This window comes from Macaca nemestrina, chromosome 10 (assembly GCF_043159975.1).
Source record: "Macaca nemestrina isolate mMacNem1 chromosome 10, mMacNem.hap1, whole genome shotgun sequence".
Classification (NCBI taxonomy): Eukaryota; Metazoa; Chordata; class Mammalia; order Primates; family Cercopithecidae; genus Macaca; species Macaca nemestrina.
Genome location: NC_092134.1, coordinates 133,773,962 through 133,798,745, shown reverse-complemented (window position 1 = coordinate 133,798,745; position 24,784 = coordinate 133,773,962). Strand labels below are relative to the sequence as shown.

The window sequence follows — 24,784 nt, the reverse complement described above, 5'->3', positions numbered from 1 at the left end:
CAATAAAGCCATCATCATTCTTTTACTGAATGGTATGAAGCAACTTTGAGCCTACTGCAAGTGTAAAAATAGAAAACATGTTTCAACTTCTCACCCAAGAGTTCAGGATCACTTCATTCAAGTTCTAGGAGCTAAGTACTTCTAAACCGAAGTCCTAAGGGTCTTAAATACACTGCTTTTGAAAACAGAACTATTGAAATAGACGGCCGCACACTGATGAGAACACACCAGGAGAATGACTTGTCTTTTGTTAGTCTCTGTTGAAAACATGCACACCTGCACAATGGCATAGTGAAATGTCATTTGACTACTTCTAAGGTTGATCACTTCTTGTTATTTCAAACTCTGAAAATAATCTAGCCGTGGGTACATGTACTTAAGAAGTGCCCATAACTGGGAGGGGAAAAAAAAAAAGGAAAAGAAAATGAGGTAGGGCCCTACACAGGGTAACTAAGCTGAGATCATCAGTCACAGCTTTTGGAAGAGAGATTCTAGTTTTTGTGTGTGTGGACTTTTTGTTGTTGTTGAGCTATTTATCAAAGGTGAACAAAGGGGTGGGCCGCTGGGCAGCGGGCACAGGCGAGGAGGGAATTCTCCATTACTCAGATAGCCTGGACTCAGAACCACCAACGGCAAAATGGACTTGTTCCTGAAATACTTGGTAGTTTCGTGCAGCTAAAAATAACTGAAGTTAAATAAATATTTGTAGCTTGCTTAAATCTGGCAAAGTAAAAACATCCAAAAGAAACCACAGCTAGAAATAGCTCATTATAAATTTTGTATAAGAACTAATATGAATTTATCAACCAGTTCATTTTCCAAAATGACTGAATTTTTCATTATTACAGCTGACGTGATGCTGTACCCATGGGCAGGTGGATATGCATGCCCCCTCCACATACCACTTCAAAATTACACCATACCTGTTCTATCTGATGGTTCCACCACCAATAGAATACAGAATTATACGCTTAATAAGTGTAACCTTCTTTTTTTTTTTTTGTTTTTGAGGTAGAGTCTCGCTCTGTCGCCCAGGCTGGAGTGCAGTGGCTGGATCTCAGCTCACTGCAAGCTCCGCCTTCCGGGTTTATGCCATTCTCCTGCCTCAGCCTCCTGAGTAGCTGGGACTACAGGCGCCCGCCACGTCGCCCGGCTAGTTTTTTGTATTTTTTAGTAGAGACGGGGTTTCACCAGGTTAGCCAGGATGATCTCGATCTCCTGACCTCGTGATCCGCCTGTCTCGGCCTCCCAAAGTGCTGGGATTACAGGCTTGAGCCACCGCGCCCGGCCTAAGTGTAACCTTCTCAAGGCAACTGTAACTGACAAGATTTGTGTCCAAAGGGCCACTGCAGGGACCAGGGGACTGCACTGCACCACTCTGGGGGGCTCTATTCACATTATATAGTGATGAGGCAGTGATCTTGTCTGCCTGGTTACTACTGTACATTAATCATAATTTGCTTTGTTCTCTTGCAACCTTAACTTCTGATTGCACAATACAGTAAAAAAAAAATTAACAAGTGCACGATGCTTTGAAAGAGGAAAACAAGTCAGCATTAGGGGAAAAATCAAGAAAAGCAGAATAGTCTGCTGTTCATAAGTAGAATGATTTGTCTAGTCTCCCTCCACCTGACAGGGTAAGAGCCACACTGGGGAGCACTAAACCTAGATAGCACAGACATTGTGTGTCTCTTGATGGAAGAGGTTTCAATTTTTATACTACATACAGAGTGACCACGTATTTTGTCCACTGGGGGGTCATGTAACTGAAATAAGGAACCACTAGTAAATCAATCAGGACAATGGGCATTAATTCAAGACTCTCCTTGGCAAACTTAGATGTATACTTACCCTACATATATTTGAGATCCTTCTACCAAAGTATATCGAAGAGCTAAGGACTCACTCATCTTTGATGTTCATGTCCTACCAGCCTCCCTAATCTCATTCGACACATCTTTCAAACACTATCCCCAGAGAAAAGCAAGTCAATCAGAGCAAGCCAATCTAACAATCTAATCTAACATGGAACATCGGGCCAGGTTAATGAAGGGCTTCTTAAACTACTTTTAGCTCATGACAAGCCTCACAGTGGCCTGACGGCACCAAGAAGCATTAAAAGCTTGACTAGCCGAAACCAAGACAGTGGCGCTCAGAAGCACTGACCTCCAGTAAAGGGCCAAATCCGGCCGGGCGCAGTGGCTCAAGCCTGTAATCCCAGCACTTTGGGAGGCCGAGACGGGCGGATCACGAGGTCAGGAGATCGAGACCATTCTGGCTAACACGGTGAAACCTCGTCTCTACTAAAAATACAAAAAACTGGCCGGGCGAGGTGGCGGCGCCTGTAGTCCCAGCTACTCAGGAGGCTGAGGCAGGAGAATGGCGTGAATCCGGGAGGCGGAGCTTGCAGTGAGTCGATCGCGCCACTGCACTCCAGCCTGGGCGACAGAGCGAGACTCCGAGACTCCGTCTCAAAAAAAAAAAAAAGAGTGCCAAATCCAATCCAGACTGCCAAAACAACTGGTGTGCCTTTTGCCTCTGAATTTGGCTGTTAAACTCCATTGTTCCATAAAATCAGACAGCTTGTCTAAAATGGTAGGTAATGTCCTATCCAAGGAAAAAATTTGTTCCTTAGAAAAATCCAGAAGTAGGCCTAAAATAATCAAAGCCTACCTGGCAAAGACACAGCCCCTAAATTCAAACTATCTCTTTGGTTTAGCAATGGCCTATAGTCTCTTGCTCTACAGGGACTGTTCCAGATGTGTACAGAGGGTTAGGATCTGCTATGTTTGCTTTCTTTTAAATCTTCATCCAGTCTCATTCCTAGGTAGTGGATAAGTCTGTTAGTTTCAAAATACAGTTCACATCTTAACTCAATTAGCTTCCTTTTGGTTTTATTAGGGAACAGCACCTTGATATTTTTGTCAGTAGGGACAAGTGTCCATTTTCAACGGCTTCATCAAAACTCCGTCATCTTACATAATTTTCTACATGTGGTGCTGCTGGGCATGGATCTTTTATAACTTCCCATTTCCTTTTTGGTGACCTTGATATATTCCATAACTCTCTACAGAGGTAGACGTCACTTGGGGATATGACTGCAAGAGATTAGAGAGGGTTAGAGATGGGTTTTAAGGTTCTTCATGAAAGAAGTTTGCACTAATGTTTTCCATTGTCTCATTTAACTTGCATGCTCACAGACCACCCACATATTTATTCCTGAATGACTGAACAAGACTTTCATACGGTCAGAAGACACCAAGCTTGTTCTGATGCTGGGAGCCTTGCTTAGGTGCTATTTGCTGCTTTGGGAGATGGTGGCTTCAGACTGACCAAGTTGTAATGGAAGAGTAAGGTGTGGTTGGGACCTACAGCAAAACCTGGTGCAAAAGGCAATGACTCTCGGCTGGGGGTGGTGGCTCACGCCTGTAATCCCAGCACTTTGGGAGGCTAAGGCGGGTGGATCACCTGAGGTCAGGAGTTCAAGACCAGCCTGGCCAACATGGCGAAACCCCATCTCTACTAAAAATACAAAAATTAGCTGGGCATGGTGGCTGGTGCCTGTAATCCCAGCTACTCGGGAGGGTGAGGCAGGAGAATCGCTTGAACCCAGAAGGTGGAGGTTGCAGTGAGCCAAGATCGCGCCACTGTACTCCGGCCTTGGTAACAAGAGCGAAACTCCACCTCAAATAAAAAGGCAATGACTCTCAAACTTCAGTGTGCAGCAGTCATATGAGCTTGTTAAAAATTAGACACCTACGCTGAGATTCTGAGTCAGCTAAATCTGGGCGATGGCCTAGACATCTGCATTTGTAATTAGCACAGCCCACCCCTTACACTCCACGTAGGCAGTCTTCCACCTTCAGCTTTCAGAAACACATAGAACAGTGACAATGCACTTATCTTTGGAGGAGAAAATCACATACATACACACACACACACACCCCTCCAACGCAGCAGGCACACTGCCCCAGCGTAACATTCACCCTTGAACAGCAACTCCTGCTCACTAAAGACCTGAGTAAATATATATGGGTCTGACCATATGTGAACATTCGTCATGAACAGCTTTCCCCACTTAGTTCTTTTGTTCAGAGTCCACATATCATCTATTCTAATACACACAAAATAAAGACAACATTGCTGAACTCAGTGGATTTTTAAGGTAAGCAATTATTTTATTTCCTTGGCCTGATGGCATTGACTTCATTATACAAGAACTTGCAGCTGACAGAACTGACACAAAGATTTCCCCCAAGAGGAAGGACCCTTTTCATTAGCAGAGATGAATTGAAATGTCATGTCTGAGTGCAATTCCTGCTCCCCACTCCCACCCCACAAAACCCCAAAAGTGAAAATAAATCAATAAAATCCCCATGATTTACTAAAAGTCATCCCTCCAAACCTTTCTAACTAGCAGCTGCAGTGGATGATAACCAAGGAGGGAAGCAGCTGGCCATCACATAGCATTCCTGTGCGTGTGAGCCTGAAGGGACAGCAGCATGGGAGCAAGAATCCTGAATGAGAGGTGTATATAATTACCTTACTTCACACTTGCTCCCTCCCTACATAAGACATCTCTGTCCTGATACATGGAAAATACTAGAGGAGATGCTAAGAGTGGTTTTAGTCTACAACTGGAAATGCCTGAGACTTAAATTCCAAGGTAGGGGTGAGATAAGGGGCACCAGAGAGAAAGAACAGGTTAGACAGAGATGCTCAATAGTCTTGTCAATTCCAGTTTAATGCTATTTAATAACAAAACAATCTTCTTAATCATAACCACCTTTATGTCTAACCCCTATTTTCCAAAGGTAAGAGATCGCTGTCTAAATTTCTGGGTTGTGGTCTACTGCCACCCCTGGGGTGGTACTGTGATGTTTGAGTGAGACTGCAACTGGGATGGGAGAAAAGAAGTGTGAGACAGGAAAGAACAGGGGCCACAATGCATCAATTACAGTGGGTCTCTTTTGGTCCCCAGGTATGGTCCACTACCACAAGTCCCCTTTCCCTACCTGTCCTGTGCAAATGTCAAAAATAGAATCGCTGCCCAAAGAGAAGGGAGCACAGGGAGTTGCTGCTGGACTACCATCATCTCTGGCCCCAACTTGTCCACCTCCTGACCCTTCTATGAAACTGCACAAAAATGAAATCTCAGGAATGCTGTGAAATTACATCATCCGTATTCCTCTACCAAAGCCAATCCAACAGCTCTGTCCTGACATGCTTTCTCCCTGGGCCGAGGAAGCAGCAAAAAATATCAATTGAGCATGTGAAAATATGATGACGGTGTGTGCGGTGTAATGTTTCTAGATGTCTTCACCTTCTGTCTCCTCGCGGTGGGAGTCACCCTCTTTCCCCAAGTCGCACGCACACCCCTCCCCTACCCCCAAGTCCAGGTGCTCCCATCTGCTGGGCTTCCAACCACTCATTTCCCATAGACACTCTCATCACTGTAGGCCACATACAGAAAATAGTCTTCCTCATGATTGTCCTAGGGGAAGAGATAAGACAACAGTTTAGAAAACATATTCATTCATTAGCTCTAAGATGCTAAGCCTCACACAAGCTTGTAAAGCAGGTATGGAAGGTATCGTTCATCCCCATTTAAAAGGGGAGCAAAGAATCAGGAGATGTGGTTGGAATTACACTTTGAGCTCTGAGTTCACAAACAAAAATCCTTCACTGAAAACATATTACACATAGGTATCAGGGATATGAAGATGACTGGGGCACAGTACTCACTCTTAAAGAGCTCAGTCCTAGCAAGGGGAACATAGATACCACAGATGGGATATATAAGGGGCAGATACTAACAGGGAATATATGCTATGCAATAAAAGTTAGATTCAGGATTATTATAAATTTATGTAATCCATTAATAGGGCATAATGAGAAGGAAGCGTCTTATGCAAAATACTGCAAAAAATAATAGTTACAATCCTAGGTTATATTTTTAGTAATAATAAAGTCCTTTACTATAGTTTCTCCAAATTCTGACACTTCCAATTAAACAAAATCACATAAAAATTATTCCTCCTCAGTTTATCTGTTAAGACAAATGAATCCATTTACAGACTTTGCCTTAATTTTATATTTCATTTGATCTGATTCATTGTGCCCAGATAATGTGGAATCTGTTTCACAGTTTTCGTTTTGTTCTAAGAAGAAGTTTCCCCCTGTTTAGATCAATGTGTTTGTCTCAAGCCAAAACTTCAGAGTTCACAGAGGAAGCTGACTGTAGCGGAGGCTGGCCTCAGAGTTAGAAGCTGGCTTTACTATTATGTGCTTTCTCAATCTGTTGCTAAATGGGAGTAAAATAATGAACTGGATTCTGAATGCATCACAAATTACAGGCTACCAACAAGAAGAGCAGGAACTGTGATGGGCTGATGCTTTGGAACTTTTGCTATCAGGAGTCACTTCCTGCTGTTTCAATAAACAATCCCACATTAAACACTATAGTCAGACAAGACTGAGAAGAGATTTCAAAAGGATTAAATCTAGTAGAGTGCCTAATCCCTGAAAAACAAGTGGTATCTAATCTCTCAGAGCCTTACACTGCCATATGTAAGAGGATCCAGATAAATAACACCTTCTGCCCCACTTCTCAGTTGTGTTATCAACATATACTAGAACAAGAGCTAGAGGATGCCAGACTGCCCTGGACGGCATCCAGTATTGTTCGGCTAGAACCATTACCTCATACAGTTGGCCCATGGTAGCACTGGTGGGAGGGATAGTGTTGTTGACAAAGAAGAATAAGGCGTCCTCAGGTCTCAGGTGGATTCTCTTCCGGATTAAGAAGTAGAACTGGCCAACTGGATGATGGAAGAAAAAGGCAGACAAGAAAGGAAGAAAACAAGGAATTAGTAGAATGGTAAGTCCTGGAAAAAAATTCAGTTGCATTTTTTCCCCTTAGAGTCAGTACCAGTTTTATATACCACCTGAGAAGAGCCAAATACTATCCTGGAGCTTTCAAAATAAAAAGGGAAACTCAGAAGCCCGTACAGTCCCTGATATGCCATAGTGGACTTTATTCCTCCTTTCCTCTCTTATTCAATCTCAGACCTCATGTTAGCATATCCACTCAAAGCCTGAGGACTACGCTGAAGGAATACCACATGCATCCAGACCAAAACATTCCCATCATTGTCTAAACCCGACTTGAAACACTTTCCATCCCCAGACCCACCCTAAGAAAAGCTTAGCAATGAAAGGGGTCCACTGGACACTGGTCATCTTAGCACAGTCACTCAACTCAGTGTTGGGGCATTAAATAAGGTTCAGTGCTTTGCCTTTACCTGAGAATACTGAAAACTTTCTAGATGGCTGATATTCAAACCTGTTAAATCTGAAGCAAATCAACAAAATCTTTCCAGTGTCTCCTGGATGCAGTGTGTATTCCATTAAGGCTCAAGATGAAGACTGAATATATGTCTTATAATCCCAAACAAAATCTACAAAACTTATTTTTAAAAAAATGTAGCTTAAGAAGATGTAATCAGGAAACTCTAAAGCATAATCCTCTCAAGAAACCAGACTGGTTTTCTTTTTGGAACAAATTGACATCACAATTAACAAAGCTGAATTTTTTTTTTTTTTTTTTTTTGAGGCGGAGCGTCACCATGTCACCCAGGCTGGAGCGCAATGGCACAATATCGGCTCACTGCAATCTCTGCCTCCAAGGTTCAAGCAATTCTCCAGCCTCAGCCTCCTAAGTAGCTGAGATTACAGGCGCCCGTCACCACATCCAGCTAATTTCTGTATTTTTAATGAAGACAGGGTTTCACCATGTTTGCCAGTCTGGTCTCAAACTCCTGACCTCAGGTGATCTGCCCACTTCCGCCTCCCAAGGTGTTGGGATTACAGGCATGAGCCCCATGTCCGGCCACAAAGCTAAATTTTATTTTTTTGAGACAGGGTCTCACTCTGTCACTGAGACTGGAGTGCAGTGGCACGATCTCAGCTCATAGCAACCTCTGCCTCCCAGGCTCAAGTGATTCTCCTGCCTCAGCCTCCCAAGCAGCTGGGATTAGAGGCGCCTGCCACCAGGTCTGGCTAATTTTTTTGTATTTTTAGTAGGGATGGGTTTTCACCATGTTGGCCAGGCTGGTCTTGAACTCCTGACCTCAAATGATCCACCGGCCTTGGCCTCCCAAAGGGCTGGGATTACAGGTGTGAGCCACCATACCCAGCCAAAGCTGAATTTTAAAATTGGTTTAGGCCCAGCACGGTGGCTCGCACCTGTAATCCCAGCACTTTGGGAGGCCAAGGCAGGTGGATCACCTGAGGTCAGCAGTTCAAGACCAGCCTGGCCAACATGGTGAAACCCTGTCTCTACTAAAAATACAAAAAAAATCAGCCAGGCGTGGTGGCAGGTGCCTGCAATCCCGGCTACTTGGCAGGCTGAGGCAGGAGAATCACTTGAACCCAGGAGATGGGAGGGTGCAGTGAACTGAGATCACACCACGGCACTCCAGCCGGGGCTACAAGAGCGAAACTCCATCTCAAAAATAATAATAATAATAAATTAATTAATTAAACAAAATAAAAATAAAAGGGGTTTAAATAATGGGCTTCTGATCCTTTCTTTCAATGTCTTATGCTTTGCTGTGTCAAAATCCAACAAGACATGGTGATGGGAAAGAACTACTGAGTCTTTCTTCTTTTTTTTTTGAGACAGAGTCTCACTCTGTCACCCAGGCTGGAATGCAATGGCGCGATCTCGGCTCACTGCAAGCTCCACCTCCTGGGTTCACACCGTTCTCCTGCCTCAGCCTCCCAAGTAGCTGGGACTACAAGGCACCCACCACCAAGCCCAGTTTATTTTTTGTATTTTTTTTAGGAGAGACGGATTTCCCCGTTAGCCAGGATGGTCTCGATCTCCTGACCTCATGATCCGCCCACCTCAGCCTCCCAAAGTGCTGGGATTACAGGTGTGAGCCACTGTGCCCAGCCTGAGTCATTTTTTAATCAGATAACTCTGGGGCATCCCGCTTACTTCTTTCAAGTATGCACTGCCTCTCAATCTCACAATCTCATGCATATAATAAGGATCTGGAGAGCTCTGTCAGGGGAGGAAGGGTCAGGGGAGGCAAAGAGCATTACCGGTAAGGTCAGAGGGCACTAGGTACTTCCTCTTGTCCAGATCAGGCACCCTGGCTTTTGGAGCCTTCTCTACAATCACCTGGAAGGAGAGGAGGAGAGTAGGAATGAAAACTACAGAAGGCAATCTAGTATTTTTCCTTCCACACCCTAGAGTTCCCTAGTTACTACTGGAAATGAATCTGTCCAGGACACCTGTTGCATTTCTTATCCCCCCACCCCTGATAAAATTATATGAAAAAAAATGGGCTTCCTTAGTGAGGTTATAGCTGCATTACTAAAATAAAAATAAACTAGAGATTGTACATGATGAAAAGTAAAAAGAGCTTTGATTTTAAGTAATTACAGGTTATCCGTAAGATCTACTATAGGACATATACCTACTGGTATTTATTTATTTATTATTTATCTTTGAGATGAAGTCTCGCTGTCGCCAAGGCTGGAGTACAGTGGCTCCATCTCAGCTCACTGCAACCTCCACCTCCCGGGTTCAAGCAATTCTCCTGCCTCAGCCTCCTGAGTAACTGGGATTACAGGCACACACCACCATACCTGGCTAAGTATTTGTATTTTTAATAGAGATGTGGTTTCACCATGTTGGGCAGGCTGGTCTCGAACTCCTGACTTCAAGTGATCTGCCAGCCTTGGCCTCCCAAAGTGCTGGGATTACAGATGTGAGCCACCATGCCTGGCCACCTTCTGGTATTTAATTAGAGCATCAAGAAAACTGCGTTTTCTCATACGATCCTGATCACCTATAAGTTATTATTCCTTATAAATACGATTTATTAAAGGTACCAATAATGTGGTTTGAATCTTATACTTTGTCACAATTTCCAAGAACTGTAAAGATTGTTCAAACGCTATTAAATGGAAAAGAAACAGTGTTAAAACAAGTCTGACAATGACATCCTATAATACGATGTCAGTACAAGCCATTAATAGATATTGATTATGTTAGGACTTTAAGGGATTTTCAATGTCCACATTATATACTTCTATAATACTTCAAGTTGTATAAAAATCATGTATTTTTGTACTAGATCTATAAAAATATAAAAGTTTTTTTATACACTAAAACTTCCCAAACAGAAAGTATCTATTGTAAAATCACGAGCTTTAGGCTTTAGATTGTTAGGCTTTTAAGGGATTTCTGTCTACATTATATTGAACTACATATATATAGTTCAAGTTGTATAAAAATCATGTATTTCTGTACTAGATATATACCAATTTAAAAGTTTTTTTTATACACTAAAACTTACCAAACAGAAAATATCTATTGTAAAATCATGAGCTTTAGACTTTTAGTTTAGAAAATATAATCACTGCTGGGCACAATGACTCACGCCTGCAATCCCAGCACTTTGGGAGTCTGAGGCAGGCAGATCACCTGAGGTCAGGAGTTCGAGACCAGCCTGACCAACATGGAGAAACCCCGTCTCTACTAAAAATACAAAATTAGCAGGGTGTGGTGCCACATGTCTGTAATCCCAGCTACTCAGGAAGGCTGAGGCAGGAGAATCGCATGAACCTGGGAGGTGGAGGTTGCGGTGAGCCAAGATCGGGCCACTACACTCCAGCCTGGGCAACAAGAGCAAAACTTGATTTCAAAAAAAAAAAAAGAAAAGAAAATATAGTCATTTTAGTTAGAAGATAGGGGAAATGCAGAAAAAAAAGTGAAGTTGCAGGAAAAAAAACACTGTACAAGTACTTCTAGTGGTTGTGTGATCTTCAACAGGTCACGTAACCTCTCTCTCAGCTTCAGTATTCCAGTGACTTTTTTTTTTTGAGGTCCAGAGTCACATTTGTCCCCCAGGCTGGAGTGCAGTGCAACCTCCACCTCCCGGGTTCAAGCGATTCTCCTGCCTCAGCCTCAGGAGTAGCAGGGATTACAGGCGCATACTACCACGCCCGGCTAATTTTTGTATTTTTTAGTAGTGATGGGGTTTCACCATGATGCCAGGCTGGTTTCGAACTCCTGACCTCAAGTGCTCCACCTGCCTCAGCCTCCCTAAGTACAGGGATTACAGGTGTCAGCCACCGTGCCCAGCCTGAAAACTTTCTAACACATCTTTAACAAAGTCATGCTATTAATATCATGTGAATGTGAGTAATAAATAAAAGTTTACATGAAAATGCTTCATAAATTATAAAGAATTATCTAACATAATTAACTTGGGGGGGGGAGTTTGAACCTTTTAAATTAAAAGGAACAGATTAAAATTAGTTTAAAAAAACAAAAACTTATGTTCTTGTAGAAAAAATCCTGAATCAGGAAGACCAGAGGGACATGATCACATTTTAAATTTAAAAATAAAAACTGAAATAGGGTAATGTAAGCCAGGAATTAAAAGGAAAAGGCAGAAAGAGGCTAGCACTGTGCCCCAAAGGAACTCTGAGACCTAGCAGTAAAAGAGAAAAACCACAAAGGAAGACAGAAAAAGAAAGTGATAAAGCAGACCGCAATACCTGGAGGGAAGGCAGGGGTTTGGAGAGGAAGAAAAGGGGGAGGGGTAATTATTAAAGGATTGGTTTCCCAGAACCAAGGTTAAATTTCCAGGAATCCCAACTCTACTCCTCACTATGGTAGACCCTGGGCTAGATGCTTTGCCTCTTTGGGTCTCAGTTTTCCTCATTTGTAAAATGTGACTAATACTCAATAGAGCTATGAATTTTTAAAATAGACAATCTGTTTCTAGCAGTCTTTTTGATATGTTGTGTCTTTGAAGATAATTTCAAGATCCCACCAACCCCTCCTCTCTGAAGGCACAAGCATACCTCTTCTTTTCAACTGTTAGCTCTGAAGAAATATTGGTGGGACTAAACTCTGGTTATGCGAGCAGTCAGGATACGCCACTGCTTGAATAACACCAATGGTCAAGCTGGAATGGGCTTTAGGAACCACTACTCTAACCCTCTTTTCTGTAAACAAGGCACTCTATCTAGCACAGCAAGATTAAAAGTTCTGCCCAAGGATGCAGTGAATTCCCAGAACTAGAACCAAATCAAGGAACCTGCGTCATAACTAGAAAGAAGGTCACAGACTGAGCACCTTGGGAGCAGCTCAGCGCTGGTTAAAACATAACCCTAGGGAAGCTGAAATCTGAGTGACAGTCTTAATGGCTTAAAAATTATCACAGGAGTAAAACATTTAACACCAAACTATGAGCATGAAAAGAACAGAATGCACTGAAATATTCAGAATACACATAAGTATTTATCTATTTCCAATACTTAACAGTGTGAAGTCCACAGCACGTCATTAATTCTGGTTAATAACAACTATATTAGAAACTGAGAAACAGTATGGCACGGAGGTTAAGGTCTCCGAGAGCTCCACAGTCCGTCAGACAGGGTTAGAATTCCGGCTCAAACACAGATCAGCAATGTGAAACCTTTAGGAAGTTACCGCATTTCTTTGTGCTTTGAATACTCCGTCTGTAGAACGGGGATTATAATCGTGTAAAGATTAAGCGAATGATTACAGACTGAGTACTTATACTGCTACTGTAAACTATTAGTAAAATATGACTGTATTTTTTAAATATCATTGCTCTAAAGATTGGTATCACCAGAACTCGGCAAAATTTTCAGGTATCCAAGGTCCAGAAACCAGCAAAGTATTTTGTCAAGGATCCTTTACCGAGTAAGGGATTAGCTCACCCCTCTATAAACTGAAAACCCTTTGGTAATTTCTGAGGAATGGAAGAGCCCTAATGACTTTTTTTTTTTTTTTTTTAAAGGAAAAGGGGTACAAGAGGTTTCTACTGCTGGGCTAAGGCCCTGCTGGCTTCTGGTAGCTATAAAACCACGAACGTTAGGTAAGGATTAGAGAAGAAACCCAGAGTGGCTGCGAATCAAGATAAGACATCAGATAACAGCAATTATTTTACCATGATGTGACATGTAATCCTGATGTTCCTACCTGAAGATAAAGAGCACAATTTTAAAAATCTCTGCTCCTCCATTTCCAAAATCCAACAGCTGCTGGTCCCTTTACCACTTAAAAGTCATACTCTGCCCTCCAATTCGGCTGCGCAGCCCACATTAGAGAAACACCAGGCAAGGGGCGGGGGAGGGGGTAATGGGGAAAACGCCCGGATGGTGAAAGACACCTAATGTTTCTTCTCTGTTCCTACTCACTACCTGCGCTAGTTTTAACTACTTAAGCCGGTGTCCAAAACACAGAAAAAACGTCTCAGTCCTGCCTTATCGCGTGCAGGTGCCAGGTGATCAGAAATCAATACCGGGGGAGGCTGGCTGTCCCCACACATTTCCCGGAGCCTAGAACGATGAGGCATGAGGGCTGTTGCGCAGAGAACGTGACCTTGTTTTTCAGGCCCGGACTGTCTTGTGCTCCCCTACCCCCCTGTAATGCAAGAAAAGAACCGAATAGCTTCTGAACCTTTTCCTCCCAAGCCCAATGATATGACAGCCAAAGTCAACTTCATTAAAGGAGAACCAGCCAAGGCAGAAATCGACCGGGTTTGCGCAAACCTCACCGCACAGCACAGTGTCCCCGCGTTCTTAAAGGGAGCCAATCCACGGCCCTGATCTAACCACTCTCGCACACAGGGGCGCTATTTTGCGCACCTCAACCCACACAGGGTCTCAGTATTGCTGAGACCGTGTGGGTTGCTGAGTCACTGAAGATGGCAGCTCGGCCCCAAAAACACCGTCAGCCCTGAAGTGGGGTTCAGGCCCCGGGCATATGTGGTTTTAAAAGCTCCGCAGTCTGGACGTCCATTGGCTCGGGCACTGAAGGGCGTTCAGGATTAACTAATTATCGGCACCTCCCTTCCCCAGAGTCGCCTGGGCGCCCCAGGGAAGCCATCTCGACTCCCAGCCCCCGCCCCCGCGGGCCCTTCCCCTCCCATCCCCCCGCTCCTCTACACTCACGGGGACCCTGTCCGGATATTTCTTCCGGATCTTTTCTCCTTCCTTTTTCCGATACTCAAAGGGATGGTCCTCCTTGTACTGGAATTTCATGATGCACCGCAGGGCTTCCGAAATTCCCCGCGCGGGGCCTGCCTCCTTCGCCGCTGGCCCTGTCCAGCTCCCTCCGCCGACGTCAAGGTGTGCTCAAATAGCTACAGAAACGTCCGCTCCCGGGGCAACAGCGCTGGGCCGAGCGTGCAGAGGGGGTTCGGTGTGGGGGGGAATCTCGGGTGAGCCTGCCCGGAGATAGAGGAGAGCCAGGTGGAGAAATACCGGCGGCTTTTCGCTGGAGCTGCGAGCACAAAAACAGTTGGGTGGCGCGTCGGGCTGTGACGTCACCCTGCGCGTCCCGCCCCGCCCCCCAGGCGCCGAGGGCAGGGGGCGGCCGAGTGCTGTCTTAACTGCGTTTCCTTTCTGGCTAACGTTTTTCAAAATCGATGTCATTGCAAACATCAAAACATTCTAGTTGTGTTTTATTTTGTGACTGTGAAAGACGGTTTTAAGACAAAAACAATTTTAAACATGTTTTATTCCCCCTCCACTGTTTTTCTTGGTTTGGCCCCAAAACAAATACAAAAGGCGAAAATCCTTTTCCTGCTGGTTGGGATCCAGCCTCAGGGGAAAAGAGGCCCAGGCCTCCTGGGATCCCTTTGGCCAATGCAGAGCTGTCTCGTGCTTGCACCGTGCCCTCTGCGCTTTCCGCTGCCCCTCCCGCGGCCCTCCTCCCGCGCTGGCGTCACAGTGTTTGGGCCGCGCCGCAGTTCGCTCCTGAACAGCAACATAAACAGAGCGTGACTCAGGAATTTGAAGAGAGGAGTCAGATGAAGGACGCGGAGTGTAATCAAGGTCCAAAGGAGACGTGATGTCAGTCAGGACTACGGAGGGCTTCACGTACAATCAAATACAGTAATGATTCACTTTCTAGCCGGACGCGGTGGCTCATGCCTGTAATCCCAGCACTTTGGGAGGCCGAGGCAGGGGGATCACCTGAAGTTAGGAGTTCGAGACCAGCCTGACCAACATGGAGAAACCCCGTCTCTACTAAAAATACAAAATTAGCTGGGCGTGGTGGCCCATGCCTGTAATCCCAGCTACTCTGGAGGCTGAGGCAGGAGAATCGCTCTAACCCGGGAAGCGGAGGTTGCGGTGAGCCAAGATCGCGGCATCGCACTACAGCCTGGGCAACAAGAGCGAAACACCGTCTTAAAGAAAAAGAAAAGAAAGAAAGAAGTGATTCACTTTCTGCCATTAACTCAGAAAGGAGGCTTGTCTTCTGGAAAAGAGAGTATCAAGCAATTTAGGTGATGACCTCAATTCTTCCCCCACATCTTATTTAGTTCCAGTGGTTAGGTATCCCTCACGTGGCTGGAAAGCGCTGCCTGGAATGCCAGTGGAAGATTGGGCATTGCGGCAGGTGCGGCGAAGCCTCGTTCTCGCTTTCCCCACCTAGAGTCAAAGAATAAAGACCTTCCAACCAGTACGGTAGGCAGCGACACGGAGGACCGTGGAGACTGCAAAGAAAAAGAAGAGTGAAAACGGGCTGCGTTGCCCATACAAGCCGGGTGAGTTCTGAGAAATATTAGACAACAGCAGCCCCATGGCCTATCTTCTTCAGTCGGGGTCTCAGTGTCTCTAATTTTAAAAACACCCACAAGGGGACAGGCGCGGTGGCTCACGTCTGTTCTCCCAGCACCTTGGGAGGCCCCGGCCGAGGATCGCTTGAGTTAAGGAGTTCAAGACCAGCTTGGGTAACAGGGCAAAACCCTGTCTCTACAAAAAATACAAAAATTAACCAGTCATGGTGGTGCGCTCCTATAGTCTCAGCTACTGTGGAGGCTGAGGCAGGAGAATCGCTTGAACCCCGGAGGCAGTGGCTGCAGTGAGCTGAGATCGCCCACTGCACTCCAGCCTGGGAGACAGAGCGAGACTCTGTCTCAAAAAGAGTAAGTAAATAAAAATAGGCCAGACGCGTCGACTCAGTCTGTAATCCCAGCACTTTGGGAGGCCGAGGTGGATGGATCACGAGGTCAAGAGATAGAGACCATCCTGGCCAACATGGTGAAACCCCGTCTCTACTAATAATACAAAAAAAAAAAAAAAAGAAAAAGGAAAGAAAATTAGCTGAGCGTGGCGGCGCATGCCTGTAGTACCAGCTACTCCGGTGGCTGAGGCAGGAGAATCGCTTGAACCCGGGAGGGAGAACCAGGGAGGGTTTAGCTATATTTGCATCAAAACTAAAATGAGGCCAGGCGGGGTGGCTCAAGCCTGCAATCCCAGCACTTTGGGAGGCCGAGGTGGGTGGATCACAAAGTCAGGAGATCGACATCATCCTGGCTAACACAGTGAAACCCCGTCTCTACTAAAAAATACAAAAAAATTAGCCAGACGTGGTGGCGGGCGCCTGTAGTCCCAGCTATTGGGGAGGCTGAGGCAGGAGAATGGTGTGAACTCAGGAGGCGGAGCTTGCAGTGAGTCAAGATCGCGCTACTGCACTCCATCCTGGGCGACAGAGCGAGACTCCATCTCAGAAAAAAACCAAAACAAACAAAAAAACCTAAAATGAGCAACTGAAAATTAAACTATTTTCAATTTGAAAATAAGACCTAAAAATTATAAACATATAATGTGATACAATAACTCATGGATTTTCTTTATTTATTTTATTTATTTGTTTGATACAGAGTTTCTCTCTTGTCCCCCAGGCTGGAGTGCAATGGCTCCATCTAGGCTCTCTGCAACCTCCATCTCCCGGGTTCAAGCAATTTTCTCCTGCCTCATCCTCCTGAGTAGCTGGGATTACAAGGCGCCCGCCATCACGCCCAGCTAATTTTTTTGTATTTTTAGTACAGACGGGCTTTCGCCATGCTAGCCAGGCTGGTCTAGAACTCCTGACCTCAGGTGATTCGCCCATCTCGGCATCCTAAAGTGCTAGGGTTACAGGCGCGAGCCAACGCGCCCTGCCCTCATGGATTTTCATACATAAAGACTGAAAAATGCCATGGAGAAAAATAACATGAAGAAGTGGGACTATATGATTCATTTTCTTGTGCCAGTAATGAAACTTAGTTGCTTTTATTTTGTGGGTGTGTTTTTACATTTTTATTTATTTATTTATTTATTTATTATTTTTTTTATTTTTTATTTTTTATTTTTTTTTGAGACGGAGTCTCGCTCTGTCGCCCAGGCTGGAGTGCAGTGGCCGGATCTCAGCTCACTGCAAGCTCCGCCTCCTGGGTTCACGCCATTCTCCTGCCTCAGTCTCCCGAGTAGCTGGGACTACAGGCGCCCGCCACCTCGCCCGGCTAGTTTTTTGTATTTTTTAGTAGAGATGGGGTTTCACCGAGTTAGCCAGGATGGTCTCGATCTCCTGACCTCGTGATCCGCCCGTCTCGGCCTCCCAAAGTGCTGGGATTACAGGCTTGAGCCACCGCACCCGGCCTTATTTATTTATTTTTGAGACAGAATCTCGCTCTGTTGCCAGGCTGGAGTGCAGTGGCATGATCTCCGCGGACTGAAACCTCCTCCTCACAGATTCAAGCGATTCTCCTGCCTCAGCCTCCCAAATAGTTGGGACTACAGGCGCACACCACCACCCCAGGCTAATCTTTGTATTTTTAGGTAGAGATGGGGGTTTCACCATGTTGGCCAGGTTGGTCTTGAACTCCTGACCTCAAGTGATCCACCCTCCTCAGCCTCCCAAAGTGCTGGGATTACAGGTGTAATCCAGCCTAAAGAAGTAAATTTTAAATTAACACAATCAAGTAAAATATTTCAAAATGTCTTATTTAACCAAAACCAAAATACTACATTAAAAAGCTCACATTTTCTCAAATATCTTTTCAACGTTTCTTGCACTTTTTTAAATGATTTCAAGGGTTAGAAGTTTTTTCAGTCTTTTATGAACATTTTTAAACATGTAGAGAGTTTTGAAAAATAGTATGATAAACACCAATATAGCCTTCACCTAGATTTTTTTCCATTTGAAAGTAAATTAGAGGCCAGGCATGGTGGCTCACGCCTGTAATCCCAGTACTTTGGGAGGCCAAGGCGGGCGGATCACGAGGTCAAGAGATCAAGACCATCTTGGCTAACGCTGTGAAACCCCTTCTCTATTAAAAATACAAAAAATTAGCCGGGTGTGGCCGTGGGTGCCTGTTGTCCCAGCTACTGAGGAAGCTGAGGCAAGATAATCGCTTGAACCCGGGAGGCGGAGCTTGCAGTGAGTCGAGATTGTGCCACTGCACTCTAGCCTGGGTGACAGAGCGAGACTCCGTCTCAAAAAAAAAGTAAATTAGAAACATAACACCACCACAATATACAAATTATATCCCCCCTGAGAATAAGAACATGTTCCTCCATAACCACAATGGTTATTACACCTTAAAAACCACTAATATTTTCCATTATCTAATACAGAGCTTATATTTATATTTCCTCAATTGCCCCAAACATGCTTTTTATCTCCCCCAATCAAGCATTTGAATCTGAAAACAGGTGGAATTTACCATAAAGATAGGTCTGATTTGATTTAGGGTCTTTGTGTGTGTGTGTGTGTGTGTGTGTGTGTGTGTGTGTGTGTGTGGACATGGGGTTTCACTGTTTTGCCCTTTGGCTAATTGCAACCTCCACCTCCTAGGTTCAAGTGATTCTCCTGCCTCAGCCTCCCAAGCAGCTGGGATTGCAGACATGTGCCACCACACCAGCTAATTTTGTATTTTTAGTAGACATGAAGTTTCGCCATGTTGGTCAGGCTGGTCTCGAACCCCCGACCTCAGGTGATCCACCCGCCTCGGCCTCCCAAAGTGCTGGGATTCCACTTTGGGAGGCGCCACTGCACCAGGCCCAGGGTCTCTTATATTATCACTTTTAAATTGATATATGAAACCAGAATTTTAGTGCATTGGTCTCCAATGAGAAATACAATAGCTAGAGGTTTAGTTATTCACAGCCATTTTCAAAATTTGCTTGCTAAACTTGGAATTTAAATAAGGAATTTTATTACTTAATTTGAATTTTTTAGTAAGCTGCCATCCACAAATCAAGTGTCAAACACCACCAGGATGTGCCTGGCTGACTCCAAGACTAGGAAAATATTTCCTGCCCCTGAACTATACATGAGTGGATCTTCCTCCTTAATAATTGTGTGCTCACATTGCTTCATTGCAGCTGCCACTACCTTAGTTTAATCTTCATTTTTTAAAAATTTTGGCTTAGCTCTGATTATCTGTTACTATATAGCAAACCACCTCAAAAGAATGGCTTAAAATAATAGCATCATCTATTTTGCTCACAAATCTGAAGTAATGGGGCTCAGCTTTGGTTTTAGTTAGTGACTGGTGATAGCGTCTTCTTGGAAAGCTTCTTCACTAGCAGTTTTGGTAGTTGGACTGGGAAGACTCAAACAATTGGCGTTCCTCAGCCGCCTCTTTCTCTGTAGGATCTCACCATGGGTCTCTTCCCATAGTGTCTGCAAGCTAGCTAGACTTCTTTCATGGTGCCTAGGGGCTCTCTGGGCAAATTTGCCAAAAGAAGTCAGCAGAAAGCACATGGCCTCTTGTAATCTAGTCATTTTAGTTTCAAAGGGACACTTCTGCCTCATTCTATTTCTCAAGGCAGTCACAAAGTTCTGCTCAGATTCAAAGGAAGGTGCTACAGACTCCACTTCTACCTGGAGGAAGTATTGGAAAATCTGAGAATATGCTTCAAAATCACCACTATTGGGCCAGGCGTGGTGGCTCACGCCTGTAACCCCAGCACTTTGAGAGGCCAAGGCCAGCAGATCGCCTGAGGTCAGGAGTTCGAGACCAGCCTGACCAACGCGGAGAAACCCCGTCTCTACTAAAAATACAAAATTAGTCAGGCGTGGTGGCACACACCTGTCATCCAAGCTACTTGGGAGGCTGAGGCAGGAGAATCACTTGAACCTGGGAGTCAGAGGCTGTAGTCAGCCAAGATCGCAGCATTGCGTTCCAGCCTGGGCAACAAGAGCAAAACTCCATCTCAAAAAAAAAGAAAAAACAGCACTATTACTCAAACACATTAGTAAATAGTGTTCAGTCCTGTCCTTCCCACTTCTAGGAAAAAGAGAGCTCATTGATGCCAGACTAAATGTAATAAAACTATATTTCATTGTGTCATTTCTCTTGTTGATATCATTCAGTGGTCAGCGTTCTCTGCAATCTTTGGGAGATAGTTCAAATTCTTTACAAGGGAAATAGAGTACTCACAATCAGGCTATTGTTTCTCTCTTGAGCCTCATATATAGCCATTTCCTATTATTGCACTCTATGTTTCAGGCATACTAAATTATTTTCCCTGTATTGCTATTGTTTCAGACCACTGGATATTCAAAGCCTCCTTCCTGTGAAAATATTTTCTTCCTTTTTTTTTCTGATTAGTTTCTATAAAATGTTCAGGGTTTAGTTCAGACATCGTCTTCTCTAGGATACTTTTGATCTTCTTTACCTGAGTTCTGAATTCCTTCTAGGCACTTGCAAAGCATTGTGTGCTTATCTTTGTCATAGCACGTATAATGATGCATTGTTCATTAGATAACGTGATGCCAGCTGGGTGTGGTGGCTCACACCTGTAATCTCCCAACACTTTAGGAGGCTGAGGTGGGCAGATCACCTGAGGTCAGGAGTTCGAGACCAGTCTAGCTAATATGGTGAAACCTTGTTTCTACTGAAAATACAAAAAGTTAGCCAGGCGTGGTGGCTCGCACCTATAATCCCAGCTACTCGAGACGCTGAGATAGGAGAATCGCTTGAACTGGGAGGTGGAGGTTGCAGTGAGCTGAGATCGTGCCATTGAACTCCAGCTTGGGCAACAAGAGCAAAACTGTGTCTCAAACAAACAAACAAACAAAAAACATGACGCCCATGACATCTCCTTGTTTTTTTTTTTTTGGCGGGGGGTGGGATGTATGTATGGTTTCAGAGGTAACTACTCTTTTTACATTGACACCACATGGTTCTAGTGGAACCCACCAATCATAAAATCTCACTGCCTTGACCATAAGATTAATCCGAATTTTTCCTTAGAATTTCTTGCATATGAACTAAAGAAGCCCCTTCTTCTTTGATGATGAAGTTTAGATAACATCTTAGTCCATTCCAGCTGCTATAACAAAATACACAGACTGGGTGGTTTATGAACAACAGAGATTCATTTCTCACAGTTCAGGAGACTGGAAAGTCCAAGATCAAGGTGCCAGCTGATTAACTGGTAAGGGCCCGCTTCCTCATAGACAGCTGTCTTCTCACTCCAACCTCACATAGCAGAAGGAAAGAAAGAGGGTTCTGCCTCAGGCCTCTTTTATAACGGCACTAATCCATTTATGAGGGTTCCAGTCTCATGACTTAATCACCTACCAAAGGCCTCACCTCCTAATAATATCATCTTATGGGTTAGGATTTCCATGTACAAATTTGGAGATGATACACACATTCAGACCATAGTGGATGATATGAGATCAGGGGCTGCTATTGTTTTGGTCTCAAGCAGTCACCAGATAAATGAGATAGATAAAGATAACACTCAGAGAGGCAAAGGTATATGACAGGGATAGAGAGAGATAGAGATACATGCAGAGTTTGGGGGAGTTCTAATGGCATCCAGGTTCCTAGTTTCAGATAGTCTCTTCCAGTAGCGAGAGAGAGATAGTTTTTCTTATTTTCTGTATATTATGGTGTTTGACATTTAAAAAAAAAAAAATTCTGGCTGGGGAGAGACTGTCTTTACCAGAGCTAACCAGTTCGTAGAGATAGCAAGGGCTCAGCTGAGAACATGCCTTTGATATACAAACTCACCAATCTAGAGCTATACCTCCTATATCCAACCTGTATATTCCAGGAGGCAACATTTCTCTGCCTTAATCATAGGAGGACCAGTTACCAGGCAACCAGGGACAACCTTTGTGGTTTAGAGCCCATAGAAGTATTTCAAACTAAATTGTTTACCTGTCCCTTTCCTGTTTTTCCTATGGCAACCCCATTGAACGCTTTGACCTAAACCTTACCCTCGCTCCTGTCTTCTTTCCCCTGACCTCCCTGGTGTCTTTCTGATGTGTGACCTGTATGGCATGCTGTGACTGCTGTCTCTGCAACTTGTGAGTAAGCTTTGTTACTCACAAGTAAACAAAAATTACTTGTCAGAAAATGTTTTCCTGAGTCTCCTCTGTCTCCTTTTGTGTCCTCCCTGACTGACTACCTCATAAAAGAATGCAAAAACAGCATATATTGTTTTTATGTTGTCAGGGCCTTGGATAACTCATGACACAAAGACTCAAAATACACAATATAGCATCATGAAAGGAGCAAAGGATAGACTTCTAATTTAAGACGGTGGAATGAAAAGGTATTTTTGGCTTTGCTGTCTCCTGAGGCGGCGCTAAAACAACTGTGTAATGGGTTGAATTGTGTCGTCCAAAAAGATGTTGAAGCTTTAACTTCCATTATCAGTGACTGCGTCCTCATTTGGAAACAAGGTATTTACAGATAATTAAATTAAGATTAGATCTTTCGAGTGGATTGTAGTCAATATGACTGGTGTTCTTATAAAAGGGGGGAAATTTGGACACAAAAACAGGCATGAATAAAGGAAAGAGGATGTGAAGACACAGGAAGAACGTCATCCACAACCCAAAGAACACCTGAGGATACTAGAAGCTGGGAGACAGGCATGGAACAGATTCTTCCTCCCAGTCCTCAGAAGAACCTCACTCTGCTGACACTTTAATATCAGCCTTTCAGCCTCTGGAACAGTGAGACAATACATTTCTGTTGTTTGAGCCATCTAGTTTGTGGTGCTATGTTACAGCAGCTCTAGGAAATAAAGATAGACTGTAAAGAAAAAAAGAAGTAAAAAACTCACAAAATCAGGCCAGGTGCGGTGGCTCATGCCTGTACTCCTGGCACTCTGAGAGGCTGAGGCTGGCAGATCACCTGAGGTCAGAAGTTCAAGACCAGCCTGGCCAACATAGTGAAACCCCACCTCTACTAAAAATACGAAAATTACCCAGGCATGGTGGCGTGTGCTTGTAGTCCCAGCTATTAGGGAGGCTGAGGCAGGAGAATCGCTTGAACCCAGGAGGCAGAGGTTGCAGTGAGCTGAGATCACGCCACTGCACTCCAACCTGGGTGACAGAGTGAGACTCCATCTCAAAACAAACAAACAAACTACCTCACTACATCAGAGAAAAGGGGGAAGTAGGAATCAATTTTAAACTCTAGAAAGAAGGCTAACAAATGATAAATAACTTACAAAGTAGACTTAAGGAACGGAATCTGAAGTTGGCAGTAAAAAAAGTCTAAAGTAGCCTACTCATTAGATGATTTAGAAAGGCACAGGCATTTTTACTACCAAGTTATCTCCTTAGCCCTATATAGCCATGTAATTTCTTCTCTCCCATCCCCGTATAGTCTTGAGATTTATTCTTTATAGAGAAGAAACAAAGAGTCTATGAATTGGAAAAGCTAGAGGAAAAGGGCTCCGTAGAAGACAGCGTACTGAAAACAGGAATATTAAGTGAGAACTTCCATACTGACTCCTAAATCCCCAACCTTCTTCCTTCGAGTCTGTTCCAGTTACTCAACCCAGCCGACAACCTGCCCAGTAGAAGACCATGGTTGGATGCATGTAGAATTCTACAAGGTTGTTTGCATGCATGTAGAGTTTCTTTCTTTCTTTCTTTTTTTTTTTTTTTTTTTTTTGAGACAGAGTATCGCTCTGTTGCCCAGGCTGGAGTGCAGTGGCGCGATCTCGGCTCACTGCAATCTCTGCCTCCCCGGTTCAAGCGATTCTTGTGCCCCAGCCTCCTGAGTAGCTGGGATTACAGGAACTCACCACCACACCGAGCTAATTTTTGTATTTTTAGTAGAGACAGGGTCTCACCATGTTGACCAGGGTGGTCTCCAACTCCTGACCTCAAGTGATCTGCCTGCCTCGGCCTCCCAAAGTGCTGGGATTACAGGCGTGAGCCACCGCACCGGGCCGTGCATGCAGAATTTCAAATGAGCTTTTGTAGCATCCTGCTTTCAAATATAAGAAGACAGCAAGTAGTCAAAAATCTCCAGGGATTTGAAGGAAAGGTCCAATATGACTCAGTAAGAGAAAAACAATTTGAAGAAAATTAAAGATTACTCAGGGAGATAGAAACACCAAAAAATTGTATCATTAACATCCTCGGAAAAAGAAGAGGAAAGATTGCTTCCATGAAACAAAAACAGCTGCAGCCAAATAACATTTAGAGAAAAAAAATCTTAAAAATTGAAAGTATGAGAAGAAAAAATTCAGGAGAAATATTAGAAGAAAGTTAAAGGAAATGTCCTAGAAAGTCAAGCAGTAAGACCAAAGAAAAACAAGAAAAGGGGGCAGGGAAGGTAAATTAGAAGTCCCACATTCAAATACGAGGAATCACAGAGAAGCAACAGGGGAGGGAGGTCAGATTTGTTTAAAGAGGTGAAATGTTAGAAATTCGCCATTCAAATAATAGGAGTCTCAGAGAGATGACAGAAGAGGAGATCAGCTTTTATTTAAAGACCTATGCCTTTAATTTTTAAGGGAAATTATTTTCTTCCGAGAATTTTATAACAAGCTATAGTATTGTTTAAGTGTGGGGGAAGCTCAAGACATTCTTAGACATGGCAACTTTCCCAAAATTCACCTTTTTTTTGAGACTGGGTCTCGCTCTGTCGCCCAGGCTGGAGAGCAATGGCACGATTTTGGCTCACTG

At 44.1% G+C, this 24,784-nt stretch overlaps 2 protein-coding genes across 2 annotated transcripts in view; one reads left to right on the top strand and one right to left on the bottom strand.

The window, feature by feature from the left end:
• Nucleotides 1-4,153: 4,153 nt before the first annotated feature.
• LOC105499929 (GABA type A receptor associated protein like 1) lies at nt 4,154-14,379 on the bottom strand. Its single transcript, XM_011772817.2, has 4 exons — nt 14,011-14,379; nt 9,112-9,190; nt 6,703-6,821; nt 4,154-5,494 (listed from the first exon to the last, which is right to left on the bottom strand). Exons 1-4 carry the CDS (start codon nt 14,098-14,100, stop codon nt 5,429-5,431), a joined length of 354 nt encoding a protein of 117 aa, XP_011771119.1. The 5' UTR covers nt 14,101-14,379; the 3' UTR covers nt 4,154-5,428.
• A 59-nt stretch (nt 14,380-14,438) lies between these two features.
• LOC105499926 (oxidized low density lipoprotein receptor 1) overlaps nt 14,439-24,784 on the top strand; it is a 55,309-nt gene continuing 44,963 nt past the window's right edge. The window contains exon 1 of the mRNA XM_071072240.1: nt 14,439-15,611. The gene's annotated coding sequence lies outside the window, so the exon portion shown is untranslated. The remainder of the gene's footprint in view (nt 15,612-24,784) is intronic.